Source organism: Ogataea polymorpha (genome assembly GCF_001664045.1).
Source record: "Ogataea polymorpha strain NCYC 495 leu1.1 chromosome Unknown OGAPOscaffold_4, whole genome shotgun sequence".
In the NCBI taxonomy this organism is placed as follows: Eukaryota; Fungi; Ascomycota; class Pichiomycetes; order Pichiales; family Pichiaceae; genus Ogataea; species Ogataea polymorpha.
The window spans coordinates 151,363-171,705 of NW_017264701.1; the positions used below are offsets into that span (position 1 = coordinate 151,363).

Below are 20,343 nucleotides of genomic sequence, written 5' to 3' on the forward strand. Positions count from 1 at the left end.
ATTATAGTCCTGACATCTAATATACAATTACCCCAGCTCAGAAAACCCTTTGAGCAAATCCAGCGACGACACTTTATTGCCGTCGTTGTCGTGGTCAATCAGTTGAGTCATCTTGCGCGATATCTCACGGATTGTAGCCTCAGTCAATGTGTTGATTGCATTTTTAGACTGCTTTAGTTTATGCACCATCAGCTTGATGTTTTCCAGAACACGCAGTAGACGAAGTTTGTCCAGTCGTGCTTTGTAGGACTCCAATGACTCTAGTTGATTCACAATTTCGCCCAGTTTCTCTTGTATAAGATTATCATGTTGTAGTGGTGCATCAACCTGAATTTTGGGCAGTTTAACTATATTTCTGACTTCCATCCACTGGGCCTCCTCTTTATTAAGTTCCGCGAGCTTCTTTTCATACAGTTCAAGCGTGTGCATGTTTTCTTGATTGGCCTTGTTGGGCAAAACAATGATTGGCTTATTAAGGTTTGCGTTACTGCCAAGGTCGCCTTCGTCGACATCGTCTTCTGCCAGCCACCAACTCGTATTTATCTTCCCGTCGGCTATGTCTCTGATTAGTTCATCTTCTATCACATTGGCTATGCTCTCTGCGGTACTGATTTTCTTTCTGGGAGCTTTACTTGCTCCTCTTTTAGCACACCACACCATCAGTTGTCTCATTTTGTGCGGATCCGGTAGGTCTTGTGACACATGCTTATATAGTTCCTCGACGGGTATTTCGCGGTCTGGCTCGGCAATAAAACCGTTGCCTACTGACGACAATCGTTTTCCTCTATTACTCAACGACGATCTGCGTTTTTTAGTCTCGAATTCCGGTTTGACCTCCTTAGTTCGCGCCTGAGATAAGATTTTGGAGAGAGTAGACTGTTTCGGGAGAACACGTTCAGGGGCTTCGGGTATCAAATCGTGGGCAGTTGCTACCCCAAGTTGTGTCTCATTTTGGGGCTCCTTTGCAGGTATTTTGTTGTTTCGTGGCTTACGCGAGCGCTTTTCTAATGTCTTGCTCTTTGGAATAGGGTTTGATTTCTTTGCGGCTTTTGGTGGTTGGAAAGAAGAATCCATGGAGAATATCTTATCTTCTTCTTCAGAATCCTCTACTGAATCTTGCTCGAGTTCATCCAGAAGGCTGGTCTTGGGAGCTTTGGGCTCGGGTGCTTTTCGAGTAACTTTTTGTCTCTTTTGTGGCTCCTTTTTCACGGTAGACTTTGGCTTATTCTTCGACCCAGGAGGACGTCCACGTTTCCCTGGGACCTTTTTTTGTACTTGTTGTTGAGACGCCCTTTTGAAAACAAAACCATCGTCTTCTTCCTCAAAATCTCCATTCGCTTGCGTAAGAGATGATTTGTCGATTGCCTCCTGGGATAGAATCTTCCCTAGTCTCCCAGAACCACCTTTCTCCAACGTGGTGGAAGAGTTAATTTGATCAGCGGTTGTCTCTTTCTTATTAGATCGCTGTTTCGCGGACATGCTTGTCTCAAATTTTATATAAACAAATCCACGATGCAGTCTAAATTCTGTAGTCTCGCGTTTTCTATGCTCGAAAGCTACCAATCGCTTTCACCAATTGCTAGAGGTCAATTGGACATGCAAACGATCCACCGACACGCGATCAATTATCAATAGGATATATATCTGTATATCCTCTTGTTTGTCTACTTTTTTTCGTATCGTCCTCAGTGAGGCTTACTGGCACTATAAATGTTTGACAGAAATAAAATCGTTCTCAGTTGGACGTTAGAGGTATTCTTCTGGGGACTGAGCACCAGGAGACTTCAATGGCTCTGATGACGAAAGGGTTGGTCTGATACGTGATTCACTTCCAGGAAAAACGTCACCTATTGAGTTAGAAGGAAGAACACCTGGAGTTTGGGGCAGGTTCGAGACCGATGGCGGTATCAACAAGTTTGTGGAGTCACTGGCTGAATTTCCAAATTGCAAGAACGCGCCGTTCAGGTTGGATTGGTTGTTGGAAGCAGCTTTTTTGAGTTGAGCCTGTAGTCTTTCCCGGCCTCTAACTAGGCCTTTGGTAGAAGAAAGAGAGTTATTACCCGTAGAAGACATCGAAGTGTATGAGGAACTTTGTGAACCGGATGCAGTTTGTTGACCTCCTAGGAAGCTAGGAATGTTATGCTTGTTGTGGATATTTGGTGAGGATGACCGTTGAATAGGCTGTCTTATTTGAGACAGATGGGAAGGAGATGATGGCCGCAGAATCTGTGATCCTTGGGGGGCAGGAGGCGTCACTCTTCCGGTAGAGGCGCTCTTGCTAAGTCTTGGCCGTGGTGCAGCGTAATTGAAATAGTCTGAAGGCTCATCAGGCGTGGTGGAATCTGGAGAATTGATTATGATTTTGGCTGCACTTCCAGACACATTTGGTGGGGAGGTTGGAGTGGTCGAGTGTAATGACATGGCTTCGGAGGCTTGAGTAGTTGAGCTTCCGGACGAAGTATGCCTATACAAAGATGGTGAGCCTGCACTGATAGCCGGAAGTGAAGATAGGCTGTTGCTTTTCTTGTGTCCAGACTGAGCCGGAATTTCGGGTGAATTAAGTTTCTTGACCGAATGGAACGATGGGAGATGCAAAGACGACGAAGAATGGTTGTTCTCTAACATTTGGCTCTGAGATGTGCTGGTATCTCCAGAAACAAATGTGCCATCATCTCTAGACGAACTAGAGTCAGCTGCATTCATGTTAACAACGGACGGAGTATTCGAATATGGAGCAAGGTATGCGGTGTTAGCTGGGTTGTTTCTTTCTAGAGGATTACTCAGCGAGCACAGTTCCGTAAGCTGTTCCAGCCATCTTGATGCAATTTCTGGAGAAGGACATCTGAAAGTGTATTTGGTTTTGGACTCAATTGATTTGCTTGAATTCATCCGGACAATAAATTTCCTTGGATCATTTGGCGATGCACTCACTTTCATATCGTCCAAACTATAGGAGTTCAAAGGATGCATTTCCTTCTTCCTGTCCTCAGTTTTGAATTCATGCATAAAGTTGAACGTGAGCACGTAGTAGAATTTTGAATAGTTCTTCAGATACTTTGATTTCTTTTCCAAAAATCCCGATATCAGACTTGAGCTGATCCTCTCTTTCTGATAAGGATAATGAATATCCGATTTTTTCCTGATCTGTTTGGCGTTTATCAACGACTCCTTTGCAGAGAGTTTCAAAAGATTCTTTGCGTTGTCATTCATAATGAAATAATCCCAATCAATGCCAAAATCGTTTTTCAGAAATCCGTTCATGAACTCGCTCACCATATTATCTTTTGCAGCATCAAGCTCAGCATTGATTAAATTGACAAAGTTGCGAACACAGTTCTGGACTTCAGTATACAAGATACTTTCCAGCTGAACGCTCTTGTGTTGTAGATCATAAAAACTTTCTTTCAGGTGTGCTTCAGCGTAAAGTTGGTCTTTGAGTTGGAGGTCAAGTTTCAGCCGCAGTAAATAAGGGTCCTTTTTGGGCTCCAGTTTGGTGAATTTGAGATGCGAGCCAAGGCAGGTAGTTGTTTCGCCCTTCGTGAGCAGCTCAACGGACGTTACATAATCAGCTAAAATTGCTCCTGTCTTTGTTATCTCATATTTGAGATCAGAAGTTTTGAAATCACTAGAACCCTTTAATGACGCAATCTGTTTTATCGTTTCGTTCAAACTTTCTTTCAAGTTTTCCAAGCGCGGGATGATTTTCAAAGTGAGTTGGTTATGGGTTATCAGCTCCTTTTCAGCCAAGCTGTTGTGATAGTTGGATAATGTGCTAGAGATCGAAAGAACAGAGAGATCTCCTACCGGGAGAAATGCCGTCTGCACAAATTTGTTAAGCATGGCTTCTTGGTGAGCGTTGTGTTGATCCGGCTGATTCAAACTGGTCGAACTCAAAGACTGGCGGAGATTCTTTGATGCAGATCCTTTGAATTTCAGTTTGCCGCTGGTCTGTTTCTTCAAAAGCTCCAAATTTTCCAGCATTGCCTTATTACCGAGGTATGTTTGCTTCTTGAATATGCTGATCTCTTTGAAGTAGAAGATCAATTGCTTGATAATCATTTTCCAGATTGAAAACCGATTGATCAGTTTGTCCACCGGTTTCGGCTCATCAGTAGAGTTTAGTGGATTGTAGTAGGGCGAATTGTAGTTATCAGCGGGGAGGATCTTATTATGGAACTGAAGAAGCCTGTTGGAGACATCATACAAATCGGCTTGGCCAAAGTAATCGCTTTGTCCGTCAAGTGATGCCTCGTAAACACTCTGCGCAGCACCCTCCGGTGTTGACGCCACTGAATAGCTCATGGTTGTTGACACCGGATCTAACGTACGCCGTTCCTGATTCTCGTCTAACAGAGCAGGGGTGGAGGTCACAATAGTCACAGTCGAGGGACACGAACAGATGGAATTTACTGGAAAGACGGTTTGTTCAATCCGCAACAAAAGAATAGTCCCTTGAATTCCGATCTAGAAAGAATGAATGCCCTGGAGACCACAAAATTAAAAAAGCAAATGGGAGTTCCCTCCTCACACCATAAGGCTGATTATTGATGCTATATTTACATTGTCAAGCGGCTCCAAAGACCTGTAAACGTGGTTGCTGGAAATAGTTCCACATTGAATATCGTTACAGCCGTCTGCATTTCGTTTTCGTTTTCGCGTAGCAACAAAGACTGCTCTGTGGTCAATTTGGGGGGCTCTGATTTTTCGGGCCAATAGATCAGACTGTACGTAATGTACTGCCCCAAAAATACTAGAGCGTCTAAGATAACCAGTCCAGTTCTATTAGTGGGTCTAGCCTCTCCTATGATGTTTATGAAGATAGAGTTGTAGCGGAACGTGTTTTTGGACTCGTAGAACTCGATGCTGTATTGTGTGTGCAGATTCAGATACGATACTAGCGAATCACGCGGAATATCTGGTAGTCGACTATGATCGCGGTAAAAGAAAAGATGGTCTGCAAGCGCTATGCTGTTGATCAAGATCACCTCCACCAGGACTGCTTTCTGGAAATAGATGAACTGGGTCGTTAATGCTTCTTCAGTGACTGTCTGTCCTGTCGATAATAGATTGTACTCGATCCATTGGCGCAAGGTATGAGAATTGACGCCTGCAAGAAACAGTTGAAGCGAAACTCTGATCACCAGCTTGAAAAATGATTGATCTTGGAGATAAATGACTATCAGCTCCAGTAACAAAAGTATGTTCAGCATGTCCATAAATTCCTGTTTGAAACTATTTCGCACCTTGATGATTTGTGCCACCATCAAAGAGGAGTCTCTCGGTTCCGAAATAGAGTCATAGGACCCAGGAAAAGATCCAGGCATGCTTGAGTTCATGATAAAGGGAGAGAGGAATTGTTATTTAGCAATTCTAGCACTTCCTTGCACCGTAGAGCAACCGGGCAGAAGAACGACACACTGCTTGACAAGCTGATTCCCCATTGATCTGCGTTCCCAGTATGGAATTGATCATGCATGCCTGCTCGGTGATAACTGAGGCAATTCGAGCTCAGCCAGAAGGCACCAAAATCATTCGGCTTACATCAAGAGATCCGGGGCTGGAATGACAAAAAAATATATCAAAATTATTTATTTATCTAGTTATCATGCTCAAGATTGGACGACCACTTGGGCTTCGGCCCGTGCGTGCTTTCAATCCACACATTATATTATACAGAGTACAGAAATATCAGAGCATTCGCATGTACTCGACCACTGAGCAGGAGTCGAACGAGAAACGGTTGACGAAAACGGAAGACTCGCCACCAAAGCTTACTTTGGGTCAGAAGATCATGAAGGAAGTGCAACATTATTGGCACGGAACGAAACTTCTAGGTTTTGAAATCAAAGTTTCGTCAAAACTGCTCATCAAGATGCTCGCAGGTTACGAATTGACCAGAAGAGAGACCAAGCAATTGACCAGAACAACGACAGATATCCTTAGACTAGTGCCTTTCTCTGTGTTCATTCTGGTTCCTTTTGCAGAGCTTTTGCTGCCAGTGGCTCTCAAATTGTTTCCCAACATGCTGCCTTCCACATACGAGTCAGAGAAGGACCGAAAACGGAAGACATCCAATTTGGCCAACACCAGACAAAAGGCATCGGAGTTCATCCAGAAGACTTTTCGTGAAAGCGGATTAATTTTGCCAACCAAGATAGATGAGGCTGATAAAGAGCTGTTCGTTAAATTCTTCAAAACAATCCACAGAGGAGCAAAGCCCAGCCACGAGGAATTGATAAAAATAGCGAGGTGTTTCAAGAATGACCAAGTTCTGGATAACCTCTCACGTCCGCAATTGGTGGCCATGTCAAGGTATATGGGAATGTCCGCATATGGAACAGATGAGATTTTGAGATACCAAATTAGACACAAGCTTATGCAAATCATCAAGGACGACCGTGCCATAGACTACGAGGGTGTGGACAGTCTTACCGTCCCGGAGCTAAAAACTGCATGTGCCTCACGTGGAATCAAAACCACTGGTACGTCTCCAGCGCGTTTGCGGGATGACTTGAGGATTTGGTTGGACCTTCGATTGAGACAAAAGATTCCATCCTCTTTGCTTATTCTCTCCTCCACGTTCACATATGGTGAACATGCTGACAGTTTCGAAAGCTACTATGACGCACTGTTGGCAGTTCTATCCTCTATTCCAGATGAATTATACAATGTCGCTAAACTCGAAATGTTTCAGGATGATGACGCATTGAAGCTAAGCATCCTCAAAGAGCAAGACGAGTTGATCAAGGAAGAGAATTTACGAAGCAAAAATGTGAAGACTGGTCTGAAAGACGATATAAATTTGGATGAATATGAGGAAAAGAGAGACGAACAGGATGAACAGAAGAGACTGAAGGAGCCAGAGGCACCAGCGTCGAAGGACAAGATAGGGGAGGAGTCTAAAGAAACGGAGAAAATAAAAGAAACAAATAAATAAATCACTAACCTCGTGCATGCTTGAGTCTTACACAAGTTATATAAATTCACATGTAAAGGCGCAAACCTGATAGTTCAAGTCTTATTAGTTCAATCGAACAAGTCGTTAATGCTTGAAGGCATTTCAACAATTTGAGTGGAGTAGAACATTTCGATTTCTCTGAGCATCTCAGTGTCCTCTCTGGTGATCAAGTTGATGGCAACACCCTTTCTACCAAATCTACCACCTCTACCGATTCTGTGAATGTAGTTTTCTTTGTTGGATGGCAAGTCGTAGTTGATAACCAACGAGACCTGCTGAACATCAATACCTCTGGCCAGCAAGTCGGTAGAAATCAAAATTCTGGAAGAACCCGTTCTGAACTCGTTCATGATGGTGTCTCTGTCTTGCTGACTCAAGTCGGAGTGGATAGCAGAGACAGTGAAGTTGTTCTCGGTCAATTGTTGGGTAAGGGTCTCGACCTTTCTTCTGGTGTTACAGAAGATAACGGCTTGCGTGACAGAAATGGAGTCGTACAAGTCGCACAGGCAGTCGAATTTGTATTGTTCCTCATCGACATCAATGTAGAACTGCTTGATACCTTCCAAAGTCAGCTCGTCCTTCTTGACAAGAATTCTGACTGGGTTTCTCATGAACTTAGTGGTGACCTCCAGAACATCTTGAGGCATGGTAGCGGAAAGCAAGACAACCTGAGTAGTGGTTGGCAAGAAACGGAACACGTTGTAGATTTGTTCTTTGAAACCAGACGACAACATCTCATCAGCCTCATCCATGATGAACATCTTGATGGCATCGGTCTTGAAGTAACCTCTCTCGATCATGTCGTAAACTCTTCCTGGAGTACCAACAACGATTTGTGCACCGTTTCTAAGGGCCTCCATGTCCTCTTGGACAGCCTTACCACCAATTGAAGCATGAACAGTCAGATCCAAGTGCATACCAATGGCCAACACAACCTTTTGGATTTGCAAAGCCAATTCTCTGGTTGGGGCGAGAATCAATGCTTGGGTTTTCTTCAACTTCTCGTCGATTCTTTGCAATGCGGAAATGGTGAAAGTGGCGGTCTTACCGGTACCAGATTGGGCCTGGGCAAGAACGTCTCTACCCTCAGTGATTGGCAAGATAGCTCTTTGCTGAATAGCAGAAGGCTGTTCGTAACCGTAAGCGAAAATACCTATAAGGTTAGAAAAAGAAGAGAAAGAACCGGATTTACTTACCTCTGATAATTTCTGGCTTGAGGTTAAGTTCGTCAAAGGTGTAGACGACATTGTCGTAGTTAGATTCGATCAAGTTGGAGTCAACTTCTTGGATATTTTCAGATGCCATACTGGACTATAATTAATTTGAAGGAGTAAATTTTTTCCAACTTTACGCACCAGATCCATTTGCTGGAGGAAAAAATTTTTAAGCAGGGTAACAAGGATAAAATGGACTACTGTAACCCCTGATCGCCAACGAATCCGGCATCTGAAGCACAATTACAGCTAGTTTACACGATGGTCCGCTTATCGCTTCCGCACACAACATCCTTAATTTCCTATCTTTTTCTTATTAGTTTATACAGCCTGCTTAACGGGAGTAAGACCAGACGTTCTTGAGCAAACCATCCTGTTGAGCGAGTCTGTTCAAAGAGTCGTCAGCCTCACCTCTTCCTCTGATGTATCCACACAAAGCGTAGGTGGTGTGAGAGCCTGGAATAGCTCTTCCCTCCTCATCAACGTTGGCAATGTTGATTTGGACAGAAGCGTGGTCCTTAGCCTTAATAATTCTGTTGGTGGCAGAACACTTTCTTGGAATGTACAATTCAACCTAGTTTGTTAGAGTTTGGATAAGCGTGGGAGGATGTCGAAAACTGAAATACGGTGCTTTCACTAAGCCGTTGTAGCTTTGAACTTCTTGAATTTCTTCTCTCGAAATCAACGGGTGATTGGTGATCCTAGACTCATATCTTCAGTTTCTCTCTATACGACTCCCTTGTTACATTCACCACTTACGAGTTCACCTTTATCGTTTTCCATTTTGCTTGTGTATAGATATATTTCAAGGTTTAGTTTTCTCTAAAAATTTCAGCCCCAGCCGGACAAAAAATCACACCGCACACTGAATTGAAACTCTCCAGGCGAAAAAAAAGCTGTTTGGTGTGAGGTGTAGAATTTCACAGTCACATTGATATTACCAGATCGCGAGCATTATCTATTATCTATATCTATCAGAAATGCATCTCTAGTCCAAAGCTAGTCCTACGTATTGGTAAATGGCGTCCATCCAAATAGCAATGATGGCAATGCCGCTGTAAACACCAAGCCTCACAAGAAGTCGTAGTTCGTAACGTGGTCTTAGTGCAGCACAATCGCTCAGGTTGTCGAGTTTGGTAGCTTGACTTGCAAACACTCGTGAATGTACCGGTTTCAAGATAATGGTGAGCAGAGGCTTAGCAAGAGCCTTCCAGACAGCCAGAATCGAAAGTCCAAGGGCCAGTCTAAAAGCACTTTTCATGTATCCGAGTTGCTCGAGCGAGTATTTGCAGGTACCGTGGTACTCCATGTCTGCGGCTTTGAAAGAAGAGTTGGCGAGCGACCAGAATCCTATATCGAGGCCCATCAGCACGCCCATGAATGCGACACTGTCCTCGAAGCACGGACAGTGATCAACAGGAAGAGGGTGGAAGTATAATAGTGCGTAATAGAATCCCACTGCGAAAGTGGGTGCCAGGACTGAGCTGCTTGTCAGAAAAGAGTCCCAGTTGGATTTGGTAATCAGTCTCAGAATTACCGTTGATGTGCCGATCAATATTCCCACCACTACATCCACCATTCCATGCATGCCGCAGTAGATCCGTCCAAACACCATAGAGGCGAAGTATAAGAGTAGAGCAAGCATCAGCAGCAGAGCCGTTGTAGCCGTAAACGAGTCAAGGTTGGATAGTATGTGGTATGAAAGCAGACTAAACACCGCTGCCGCATTGGCTGAGTGGCTAGAGGGACACCCATACTCCTGCGATGTGTAGTGGCTCATAGTTTTGCGGACAAGAGGCGGGCAACGCGGTCTCGGAAGACAGAGGTAATCTTTGACTGCGCCTGTGAAAAAAATGCCTAGTCCGAGAACATAGACCAAATCACGATAGGAGTATCCAAACCACACGGGTAGAGGAAGACATAGCACGTAGAAAGTGTGTGACCCGAGGTTTGCTGAATATGTGAAGTAAATGTCTCGCCATTCTGTGTAGCATGATTTCTGTATTTTAGAAAGAAGAGGCGTTTCATGTTGGACAAGTCTTAGAAGCTTTGATCTGAGTTTGAACTGAAACGCGGTCATCCGAGCACTGTAGTGTGCTTCGGACTGGAGGCCTGCATCGTATTTGGAAGTGCTTGTAAGATCGTCCGTAAGCATTTCAGAAAATACGAATCATTGCAAAGATCGATAACATTTTTGCACGATGCACGTACGCTGTTCCTCGCCTGTTATTATGATTACTAAAATCTATCGCTAGGGTATCACATTATTGTACAGCAGGAATCGCTGCTAGACTCCTTGGAGATCTCAGAACCAACAGCGGCGAGGTTGTTGCTGTTGCTGGCAATTCTGAAGTGTCCCTTGCTGAACCTCTTGGAGTCTCTCGCAGCCTCTCTCGCAGCTGTCTGGTGCTGATTGTAGACCACATTCACGCACGCATTGAACAGCTTATCAACATTGTACATCTGCTTGGCCGAGCATTCGATATGCGCCACAGCACCGATCGATTTGGCTACATTGTATGCCTGCTCCGGATGCACCTCTTTTGTGGAAACGTCAGCCTTCAAGCCAACAAGCACAATTGGCGTTTTGTCACAGAATCCCAGGATCTCGGGGGCCCACACCTCTGGAATGTTAAGCAACGACTCCTTAGCGGCCAGTGAGTACGCAAGGATTATCAGGTTCGAGTCTTGATAGCTCAATCTTCTCAGTCTCTCGTAGTCTTCCTGTCCTGCTGTATCCCAAAGATCAACTGTCAGTATGTGATGCTGTGAACTGTCCTGTAGAAAGGCTCTGTGATTTTCAAAGATGGTCGGCTCGTACTCTGATGGGAACGATCCTCGAATGTAAGATGATAATAGCGATGTTTTACCGCATCCTGAGTCTCCCACAATTACTATTTTGAATTGCAGATCTGGGTCCGGGGTGGGCAGCTCGGACTGCTCAAGTAGTCTGTACTTGCTGCCCCGGGCTATGGGCTCCACAAAGAAAGAGTCCATGTTGTTTACGGAGTGTTTATCGCGGTGAGTTTTGTGTTTATATGCTTCCAAATATAGATAAAAGTCGTGCGCTGGTCACGATCAGTCTTTGAAATTTGGTACAGCCGTGGATAATATGGAGCAAATGCACGGGAGCCGACACTGAAACTGGCGACATGGAGGCATGTCGTTACACTAGTTTTTAGGGGACAGAGGCTCTGGTCATACGTCCACGGGCACCTCGTTCGAAAAACAAAATCGCACCATGACCCATTCTCTGTGTAAGGATGTTGAGTTGTGCTACCTGGCACATCGAGTCACTAAAGTAAAAACACATCCAAACCAATAATAACTCTGCGAGAGTTCTTCGTTTGTTTGCAATAAACATTGATGTCTGCCTCTGTCTATAAACTACCCTCGAACCTGGAGTCTTTTACGCAGGTAGATAATAGCCAAACTCCGTCCAAGGAGATAAAAATAGTGGTCATTGGAGACTCGGGATGCGGTAAGACGTCGCTCCTAATAAATTACAAAGATGGCAAGCCTGCTAATCATAAAGACTACATCCCAACAATTTTTGAGACATACAATTGTCTCATCTCAAATGGGTCCTCGACATTCAAGCTCTCTCTGCACGATACTGCCGGTCAGGAAGATTTCGAAGGACTTCGGACTCCCATCTACTCCGATGTCGATGTGGTAGTCGCATGCTACTCTGTGGACTCTCAGCCATCGCTCTCCAATATTATAGAAACATGGATTCCCGAAGTGCAAAATTACCAGCCAGATGTCCCGATAATCCTTGTTGGAACAAAATGCGATTTGAAAAACCAACTGAGCCACGACCAGCTTGTAACAGAACAAGAGGAGCTTGAGATTAGCTCCCAGGTTGGACATACTGTAATGGGACATCTCCAAGCATCAGCCATCACGGGAGAAAACGTCAAGAAAGTGTTTGATGTTTGTGCCAGTGTAATGGCTGAGAAACTGTCAAACGTCGCCCCTGTCGCAGCCCAGCCTACTGCAGGCAAGCCTAGTGCCAACAAGTCATCCAAAACCACATCCGAGGACAAGGGTGGCTGCTGTGTGATTGTCTGACTTCAAGGATCTACAAATTCGAATAGGGGCGTAAAGGCAGACAACTTTCTACATCATTTGTCGAACATAGAGTTGTTCTACGTCTGTTTATTGTACTTTTCTAGTTGATTATCTCGACTTTTCTTGTTCAGCTTGTATTACAGTCCAGCGACCTGTAGTTGGCTACAAAAATTTATGCACCGCCTTGGCCAGTTTCGAAAATTTTTATACCATAAACTTTTATGTCCTTTGCATTGGGTCGCTCAGTACTGAAACGTATTCCCATGCCTTCCAAAATCACCATGCCAGCTGTCTCAAACGGGCCTCGTAAAGTTAAAAGACATAGGGCCAAAAAACAGAACCCAGACCCTACTACGCCGTTGGGAGTGCTACTGAATCATGAGATCCCAGAAATATGCAAAGAGCACAATCTGACCCTTGAACAGGTGTCCAACCCTTTGAACAAAATTCTGAATAATACAGACTTGCGCGCAAAATACAATAGAGTGGTGGAATCTGTCAAAATTCTGAGATATTCCTCCAACGGCGAAGGACTGGCATTGCTACCACATCCAGAAATACCAGATGGCAAGCAAATTGCAGTGGTTCCGTTCGCGATGCCAGAAGATATTGTCACTATTCGTGTGTTCACTACCAAAGACACCCATGTAGACGCCGATTTGCTCAAAATTGAAAGCCCCTCGCGCCTTAGAAAACAGGACCTTATCAGATGCCAATATTTTGGAGCCTGTTCCGGGTGTCAGTACCAACCGATCGAATATGAAGACCAGCTTATTTTCAAACGCCAAACCATAATCAACGCATATAGATACTTTGCGCCAAGGCTGACATCCATGGGTAAATTGCCAGAGGTGGGAGCAACTGTTGCGAGTCCGCTCAAGTATGGTTACCGCACGAAATTGACTCCTCATTACCAATTCAGCCGCCACCAAGATCCTTCAGTCAGTCCTAATTTTGGATTTGGTTCTAAAGGACGTCCGTCTTGGAGAGACGTGCCAAAAAGAGAGTACCCCGGTGAAGTCATGGACATCGAGGATTGCATAATAGGAACAGATATTGTTAGACAGGGATTGAAGAATGAGCGTGCTCGGCTCGAAAAGCTAATTCAATCCGGACAAGTGAAGCACAAGGGGGCTACTGTTTTGCTCAGAGAAGACACTAGACGTAATCGAGAGGAGTTAAAGGGCTCTAGAACTGAGGACGGGACGCTTTCCATTATAGAGCAAGATGACGTTTTCAAGACCTGTGTTACCGACAACAACGCCATTGTGAGTGAGTATGTGAATGGTTTGCGGTTTGATTTCGTGGCCAATGAATTCTTCCAGAATAATAACTCAATCTTGCCGAAAGTCCTAGACTATGTCAAATCTAACCTTGCATTGGACGAGTCGGGTGACAGTTACCTGGTCGACGCGTATTGTGGATCTGGTCTGTTCAGCATCTCTTGTGCGTCGTCTGTGCGCAAATCGTTGGGCGTGGAGATCTCTGCTCACTCGATTAAATTTGCCCAGAGAAATGTGGAGCTGAACGATATTCATAACTGCGAGTTCATCGAGGGAAAGGCTGAAAAGCTTTTTGAGAAGATCGACTTCCCTAAGGACAAAACGTCTGTGATTTTAGACCCTCCACGAAAAGGATGCGATGAAGTTTTCCTGAGGCAGCTTGCAGAATTCTATCCGAAAAGAATTGTTTACGTTTCTTGCAATGTTCACTCGCAAGCCAGAGATGTGGAATACTTTCTCACGGAAACACAGAAGGGCAAGGACTATAAAGTGGAAAGCATTATTGGGTTCGACTTCTTTCCGCAGACGCATCACGTCGAAGGCGTGGCAGTTTTGAGCCGTGCTACTAGTTAATGAAATGTCAAGAGCGATGATAATAAAATTTGAAAAGTAGATTGAGAACAGTGTAGATACTCATCCGATAAACTCCCAAAGCTATCACAACAACGGAACTAATATACAGCTGAGAACCAGACACGCTGATTCAATAGCATACAACAACGACACAGTTTTTTCTAAGCCTGGGACTTAGTGTACTCGCTCTTCTCGAGCTCGTATCTCTTCTTGTCTGCTTCTGCCTTAGCCTCGTATGGAGCCTTTCCGGCTTCGTCCAAGGCCTTCCACTTCTCGCCAAGCAGCTTTCCAATTTGTCCGAATGCGATACCTGGATTCTCTGCCCTCACAATATCTCTCTGCTCGTTGGCAAAGAACATGTAAGCCGAAAGAGATCTCTTTGGGGCATTTGGGTCCTTCTTCTTTCTAGCGGTCTTCTTGGTAGTAGCAGCAGCCATTGTCTAATTGTTAGTTTTTCTGACTAGTAACACGGCACCTAGTTTCGCATATAAATAAACAAACACATATTCCTGCAGCCCCGCGAATTTTGCTTCACCGCGTATCTGCCACTTGAAAATACGTGCCTCCCAGCAAATGGGGTGTTTTCTATATCGGGGCAGCTTCTACAGGGTCAATAACCCGTGAAAGCATAGCACAGCCATGAATTTGGAGAAGCTCAGTCGTCCCCTCATGGCCACGAAACAGAGTATTAGAAGCGATACGGCACATTCATGTGGTCTGGGAAATCCACCTTCGCTCGCAGGAAGTTGTTATTTTTCGAGTCGAGTACCCTTCGAGATCCTTGCCCCCTGCCCCCATCATCACTACTACCCCCCCAAAGACAAGGCCCAATGTGTTGTGGCGAACTTGAAAACAGCAATCCAGTCGAGCGGGATGGTCAATCGGCCTTCCTTCGCGTGCACCGACATGTGTTTGCAGATATGGCGTGCCATAATAATATTACTTACTAAAGTGTAGCGTCAATTCCCTTAGTATAGAGTAAACGCACTAATAAATTTGTTAGGAGGAAAAATATAGACAGACACTCTATAGTAGGAGTAAGTCTATATAGTGAAAATTGCTTGCAAATTTCTAAGCCATGGTTTTTGGCAGAAAAAATGGTGGTTACCCTGTCTTTACAGATCGCTCCGAGAGCAAATTTTTGCATCTCTACACCGATTCTGTTTACCATTTATATACACCCACAGTCAGTGAACAATATGAGTTTGATTCACCATTAAAACCAGCCCTTGGTGTTGTTTCCGTAGTCACCAGCTCCCGGATACTGGTACTGGTTTTGATAATATGGGTAAGCTTGAGTGCTTGACACGCCGGCTCCGGTAGCAGCACCTGCCACACCACCAATCTGAGAACCAGCCAAGCCCGGAGCACCTGCTTGCGATCCTGGGGTTGGTGGCTGGTACTGGGCATACTGCTGTTGCATCAACATTGCTGGATTCATCTGCTGTTGAGCACCCTGTGCTCCTGCTGAAGTCTTGGAGCTCTCATCCTCGCCTCCATTGGCAGCAGCTTGCTGGTGGCCATAAACCTTGTTCTGGAAGCTGTTTCCAAAACTATTCTGCTGTGGAGGAACAGCCTGGGATGGAGACTGCTGCCCTTGGTAGTTCATATAGAATTGGTTGGCGGCAGGATTAGGTTGAGAGTAAAATGGAAGGTAGTAGTTGAAATAAGGGTAGTAGGAGGCTGGCATTCCCATCATAGGGTTGCTCATTCCCGGAGCGACTGGAGAAGCAGCGGCAGCAGCTTGTGCTTGTGCTTGAGGCTGGGCTGGGACCTGTGACGAGTGCTGGTTCATGGAGTTAGCCACCGAAGACTGTGGATTCATCTCGCCAGGATTGGCGCTAGCAAGAGCCTGCTGTTGCTGCAGGAGCTGTTGTTGCTGGTTGAATAATTGCTGGTATTGCTGTTGGTCGTACGACTGGCCGTTGGCTCCTGGAGAACGCAAGTAGCTGTTCAGATCCGAGAGTCCACCGTAGTAGTTGGATGGATCGTACGCCTTTTGCTGCTGCTGTGCCTGCTGCTGTGCTTGCTGGTAGCTGTTGTAGTGACTGTTGTTTCTGTAGTTCTTGCTGTATTCAGACTGTGTGTTTTGAGGGTTCTGGGAAGGTTGAGCGGTTTGAGCTGGCTGCGCTGGTGGGACCTGTTGGGCTGGTTGTGCTGGCTGTGCTTGCTGCTCTGTGACCTTTTCCTCTTTGTCGTTCAAAGTCATCGATCCGAAAGAAATACCGTCCACCGAACCCACCTGGGTGGCAGAGGATGGAAGAACCACTGGAGCTGCCTGGACAGGTTTCTTAGTGTTCTTAAGGGCAGGGGTTTCCCTAGCGATTTCTGGAGAAGCTTGTTTTTCTTCGGCCACAGGCTCCTGTGCTGAAACAGCAGTGTCTTCCTTCTTGGCCTCCTGAGCCGGTCTCTTTGCAATCTTTGGCTTTGGCGCCACGGCTGCAGCCCAGCTCAAAGGCTTGGACTCGGAAGCTGGAGCTGGCACATGCTCTTTCTTCTTGGTTTGCTCTTTGGTGGCCTCTTTCTTCACCGCAGGCTTTTCGGCGGGCTTGGGCTCAGATGGCACTTCTTCCTTCACAGGCGCCTTTGCAGCCTTCGCAGGCTTCTGGGCTAGCGCACTGGCCCACGAAGAGCCTTGGTTAGGTAGAGAGGAGGCGGTTTGAGGAGCTGGAGCGGTGGCAGTTGCAGACGGAGCAGGCTGTTTTGACACTTTAGATGCGGCTGGTGTCAAGTCTTTCTGTTTATGCACTGGTCTTGGCTTTGAACCAACAAATCTATTTTGTTGATGAGCCTTTTTTCCTATCTGCACAGGAGCAGGAGCCGATGGCTCGTCGTGGTGCTCTTCAGTATGCTGAGACTTCTTTTTTTCGTCCCTTTTGACAACCTGGTCCCATTTTTGGATTTTCCCTGTCAATATGCCTTCGGATATTTCAGTTATGTCGACGTTGGCAATCTCTTCCTGGATTGTCACAAAATCTTGGAACGTCCAATCAGGGAAAAACTCTGTCAAAGTCTGGAATTTTTGTTTAAGCTCAGGCGAGAGCCCACCGCCGTTGGCTGTACTACTATTCTTCTTTGAGCCGCCTCTGTGCTTGGGGTTGTTGCCCCGCTTCGATGTGTGTTCCGATGTGGTGTCCTGCTGTTCCGACATGACTATATATTTTTACAAATTGACTCGTGATGATTGGACCGAATGATGAAATTTGTAGTATGAAACAACCTTTATGCGGTTAATAGAAAGCCCCTTTCTTGTTCCCAATAATTTCAATCACAAAGTCACTTCAAATAAATGGTAGTTGCCATCTTCTTTTTTGAAAAATTCGACGAAAACCTGGGATGTGTGGCGCACGACCTAGCAGAGTTGATCCTAAAAAAATGAGTCTGTCTGTGCCTTCATCAACCTGCGAGAAACAAGAAAAACATCTCTACATCTGCTGTATGACTTAATATTTGGCTTTGTTGATTTACCTATTTACCTATTCAAAATACCACCTTTAAAGCTGGTTCTTGGTGTGGAAGATCTCCAATGCCTCGGTGATACGGGCAGACATGGTCTTCTCTCCCTCTCTGACCCAAACTCTTGGATCAAAGTATTTCTTGTTTGGCTTGTCAGGACCTTCTGGGTTTCCAACAGGGCTCATGATGTAATCCTTCTTCTTCAGAACGTAGTCTCTGATACCCGTCAAGTAAGCATATTGACAATCGGTGTCAAGGTTCACCTTGACAACACCATTGGAAATAGCAGTGTCAAACTCGTGTTGCGAAGAACCAGATCCACCGTGGAAGACTAAGAAGAGTGGCTTGTTGGTTTTGGAGCCAAGTTGCTTGGCAGCGTAGGCCTGGTGTTCTCCCAAAATCTCTGGTCTCAGGACAACGTTTCCTGGCTTGTAGACACCGTGCACGTTACCGAAGGCAGCAGCGATCGAGAAGTTAGGAGAGATTGGAGACAATGCCTTGTGCACGGCAAAGACGGTCTCTGGTTTTGTGTAGAGCAACTCCTTGTCGGCTTTCTCGTTGTTGACACCGTCTTCCTCACCACCGGTGATACCGATCTCCATTTCAAGCCACTGGCCCATCTTGGACATTCTGGTGAAATATTTCACACATGTGGCAATGTTCTCGTCGTCGGTCTCCTCCGACAAGTCAAGCATGTGAGAAGAGAACAATGGCTCACCGTGGAGCTTGTAGTACTCTTCATCAGCATCGAGCATACCATCGAACCATGGCAAAAGCTTTTTGGCACAGTGATCGGTGTGCAAGATAACTGGGATACCGTATGCTGGAGCAATGGATCTGATGTAGTGAGCAGCTGCAATGGCACCGGCAATCGAAGCCTTCTGGCCATCGTTCTTGACACCCTTACCGGCGAAGTAAGCGGCACCACCGTTGGAAGCTTGCAAAATGATTGGGGAGTTGTTGTCTCTAGCAGCCTCCAAAGCAGCAACCACGGTCGATGAGGAGGTCACATTGATGGCTGGAATGGCGAAGCCCTTCTCCTGCGCGTACAGGAACAGGTTTCTGACATCGTCACCAACGATCACACCTGTTTTTCTCTTCAAGAAGTCCAATCCCATTGTTTATTATTTAATATAGTTACAGGGAATAAATAAGTTGCAATAGCTGTCTTTATATATTATTTTGACTAGCTGGGGTTTTTTTTGGGAAAATGCCTGACCAGAGCAAAAACTCCGGGTCGCTGCCAAGCGCAGGGGAAGTTAGACTTGCCATAAAAAAAAAACCGGTCCACAAGTTCGCGAACGAACCTGCTGGGAATTTGCGTGCCGGCTCACACTACTTTGTAGACTATTTTACCGCCTCCCCGGAGCAAATGCAGGCTGCGTAATGTTCACCATGTCGCGAATCTCGTGATCAGCTGTTTACTCCGACAATCGTGCGTATGAGACTGTGTGCAAGGATGAACTGCACGTAGTCCTCTTTCTGGGTCTCGTGTTTCGGCTTGTCGCTCTTGTTGATCAGTTTCTGTCCTAAGTTGCTGTATTGCACAAACTCTTGCTGGTCGTACACCATCGGATTTATTTCCTCAAGTTGCGCCTCTTCCGGTAAGTACACATTACCGGAGTCAACAATGAATCCGAGCAATCTTGAATAATATCTCCGTGTCTGGATCAATTGTAGCACCAAGGCAGTTTTTCTTTCAAAATTTGCTAGGTGCAGCTCGCCCACGTCGACAACCACCCGGAGCCTGCTACCGTTTGCACAATCCTCGTCTGCGGCAGCAAGCAGCTCGAAAAATTTAGTCTCTGCAATATCATCCGCCATCTGCAACACAATAAATGTATCATGGTTACCGGTCGTCTCCACCTGTGCCACAGATCCATTCTTGGTGATTGTGAGAAAACTGTGCGGGAAGCGAGACGCATACATTGCCTCCACGCCCTTGCCGACTTTGTAGTTGTCGCACTCAGTGATCTGGAATCCGCATGGATACGACACCCCGGAAACCAACTCCCTGTGGAGCTGGCTTTCGAGAAGAGACGAATCCACAAGTCCGAGACAGCACAAGTCCGAAAAATACTGTGGGGAAATCGTATTGGACAGATTCACAGTCAATGGACAAAATTTAGCCAATTCGTGCATTAAAGTTCGGTAGAGCGGCAACCCATACATCACTTCCTTGGATTGTCTGACAGGACCGGCACCCTGGTCATAGTCGGTGAAGTTGGCCCTCATGGTCAGCATCACAGACCCGGAGCAGTTCAGCTCCTCTGAGTATATGTCTTGTAATGTGTGGGCGAGTTTAGTAGGGATCTCATCGCCCGAGGGAACCACGGCATTGTATATCCGTTTTCCGCAAAGTTTAGAGATCCACTGAGCGCAAAATTTGGACTGGATCGGGCTTGTTATGGTTGTCGGACCGGCGATTATCAGGAGTTTGTGTTTTTCTGCAGTGGTGTCTGCAACCATTAGTTTATTCACCGACTCCCTGTATGTCAAAATTTTGCTTGCGAGCATGTCGCTAATCGGGAAAAGGTAATTTTGCACCACCTCGGGCTGGGCAACGGCTACAATTCCATGTTCTATATGTTAGACATCTCTGAAGCTCCCTTACCTCTCAGCATAAGCCCTGAAGATGAGCTTGAAGGCGCGCGGTTGCCATTGGCACATGTTCCGTAGTCCCAAGGGGGGATGTTGTGGGGGCCTGTCATTAAAAATGGTAGCTCGTGAATATGGCTTATTTATAAACGGGCATTCTAATACCCAAAAATAACAGAATTATGTA

At 45.7% G+C, this 20,343-nt stretch overlaps 13 protein-coding genes across 13 annotated transcripts; 3 read left to right on the top strand and 10 right to left on the bottom strand.

The window, feature by feature from the left end:
* Positions 1 to 27: 27 nt before the first annotated feature.
* Positions 28 to 827, bottom strand: OGAPODRAFT_82450 (uncharacterized protein; the record flags this gene model as incomplete). Its single annotated transcript, XM_018356619.1, has 1 exon — positions 28 to 827. The coding sequence occupies exon 1, from the start codon at positions 670 to 672 to the stop codon at positions 28 to 30; it is 645 nt and encodes a 214-aa protein (XP_018210399.1). The 5' UTR covers positions 673 to 827.
* Positions 828 to 1,739: 912 nt separating this feature from the next.
* On the bottom strand, positions 1,740 to 5,554 carry OGAPODRAFT_16422 (uncharacterized protein). The gene has a single exon (XM_018354417.1). The coding sequence runs from the start codon at positions 4,300 to 4,302 to the stop codon at positions 1,747 to 1,749; it is 2,556 nt and encodes an 851-aa protein (XP_018210400.1). The 5' UTR covers positions 4,303 to 5,554; the 3' UTR covers positions 1,740 to 1,746.
* Positions 4,557 to 5,336, bottom strand: OGAPODRAFT_12951 (uncharacterized protein; the record flags this gene model as incomplete). The annotated part of the gene is made up of 1 exon (XM_018353341.1): positions 4,557 to 5,336. The coding sequence occupies one exon, from the start codon at positions 5,334 to 5,336 to the stop codon at positions 4,557 to 4,559; it is 780 nt and encodes a 259-aa protein (XP_018210401.1).
* A 44-nt stretch (positions 5,555 to 5,598) lies between the features above and the next one.
* On the bottom strand, positions 5,599 to 8,263 carry OGAPODRAFT_100078 (ATP-dependent RNA helicase eIF4A; the record flags this gene model as incomplete). Its single annotated transcript, XM_018352953.1, has 2 exons — positions 5,599 to 8,111; positions 8,155 to 8,263. 2 exons carry the CDS (start codon positions 8,261 to 8,263, stop codon positions 7,027 to 7,029), a joined length of 1,194 nt encoding a protein of 397 aa, XP_018210402.1. The 3' UTR covers positions 5,599 to 7,026.
* On the top strand, positions 5,702 to 6,937 carry OGAPODRAFT_48787 (uncharacterized protein; the record flags this gene model as incomplete). Its single annotated transcript, XM_018355602.1, has 1 exon — positions 5,702 to 6,937. One exon carries the CDS (start codon positions 5,702 to 5,704, stop codon positions 6,935 to 6,937), a length of 1,236 nt encoding a protein of 411 aa, XP_018210403.1.
* A 239-nt stretch (positions 8,264 to 8,502) lies between the features above and the next one.
* On the bottom strand, positions 8,503 to 9,007 carry OGAPODRAFT_16424 (uncharacterized protein). The gene is made up of 2 exons (XM_018354418.1): positions 8,932 to 9,007; positions 8,503 to 8,746 (listed from the first exon to the last, which is right to left on the bottom strand). Exons 1-2 carry the CDS (start codon positions 8,953 to 8,955, stop codon positions 8,507 to 8,509), a joined length of 264 nt encoding a protein of 87 aa, XP_018210404.1. The 5' UTR covers positions 8,956 to 9,007; the 3' UTR covers positions 8,503 to 8,506.
* Positions 9,008 to 9,160: 153 nt separating this feature from the next.
* On the bottom strand, positions 9,161 to 11,169 carry OGAPODRAFT_76440 (uncharacterized protein; the record flags this gene model as incomplete). The annotated part of the gene is made up of 3 exons (XM_018356176.1): positions 9,161 to 10,304; positions 10,384 to 10,423; positions 10,446 to 11,169. 3 exons carry the CDS (start codon positions 11,167 to 11,169, stop codon positions 9,161 to 9,163), a joined length of 1,908 nt encoding a protein of 635 aa, XP_018210405.1.
* Positions 11,170 to 11,530: 361 nt separating this feature from the next.
* Positions 11,531 to 12,419, top strand: OGAPODRAFT_16425 (uncharacterized protein). Its single transcript, XM_018354419.1, has one exon. It carries the CDS (start codon positions 11,539 to 11,541, stop codon positions 12,244 to 12,246), a length of 708 nt encoding a protein of 235 aa, XP_018210406.1. The 5' UTR covers positions 11,531 to 11,538; the 3' UTR covers positions 12,247 to 12,419.
* Positions 12,420 to 12,527: 108 nt separating this feature from the next.
* OGAPODRAFT_24189 (uncharacterized protein) lies at positions 12,528 to 14,102 on the top strand (the record flags this gene model as incomplete). The annotated part of the gene is made up of 1 exon (XM_018355265.1): positions 12,528 to 14,102. One exon carries the CDS (start codon positions 12,528 to 12,530, stop codon positions 14,100 to 14,102), a length of 1,575 nt encoding a protein of 524 aa, XP_018210407.1.
* Positions 14,103 to 14,125: 23 nt separating this feature from the next.
* On the bottom strand, positions 14,126 to 15,016 carry OGAPODRAFT_16426 (uncharacterized protein). The gene has a single exon (XM_018354420.1). The coding sequence runs from the start codon at positions 14,537 to 14,539 to the stop codon at positions 14,264 to 14,266; it is 276 nt and encodes a 91-aa protein (XP_018210408.1). The 5' UTR covers positions 14,540 to 15,016; the 3' UTR covers positions 14,126 to 14,263.
* A 184-nt stretch (positions 15,017 to 15,200) lies between these two features.
* On the bottom strand, positions 15,201 to 17,365 carry OGAPODRAFT_16427 (uncharacterized protein). Its single transcript, XM_018354421.1, has one exon. It carries the CDS (start codon positions 17,251 to 17,253, stop codon positions 15,319 to 15,321), a length of 1,935 nt encoding a protein of 644 aa, XP_018210409.1. The 5' UTR covers positions 17,254 to 17,365; the 3' UTR covers positions 15,201 to 15,318.
* A 231-nt stretch (positions 17,366 to 17,596) lies between these two features.
* On the bottom strand, positions 17,597 to 18,676 carry OGAPODRAFT_100096 (fructose 1,6-bisphosphate aldolase, required for glycolysis and gluconeogenesis; the record flags this gene model as incomplete). Its single annotated transcript, XM_018352954.1, has 1 exon — positions 17,597 to 18,676. The coding sequence occupies one exon, from the start codon at positions 18,674 to 18,676 to the stop codon at positions 17,597 to 17,599; it is 1,080 nt and encodes a 359-aa protein (XP_018210410.1).
* A 295-nt stretch (positions 18,677 to 18,971) lies between these two features.
* OGAPODRAFT_8272 (uncharacterized protein) lies at positions 18,972 to 20,269 on the bottom strand (the record flags this gene model as incomplete). The annotated part of the gene is made up of 2 exons (XM_018356638.1): positions 18,972 to 20,125; positions 20,173 to 20,269. The coding sequence occupies 2 exons, from the start codon at positions 20,267 to 20,269 to the stop codon at positions 18,972 to 18,974; spliced, it is 1,251 nt and encodes a 416-aa protein (XP_018210411.1).
* Between the last annotated feature and the right edge of the window lie 74 nt (positions 20,270 to 20,343).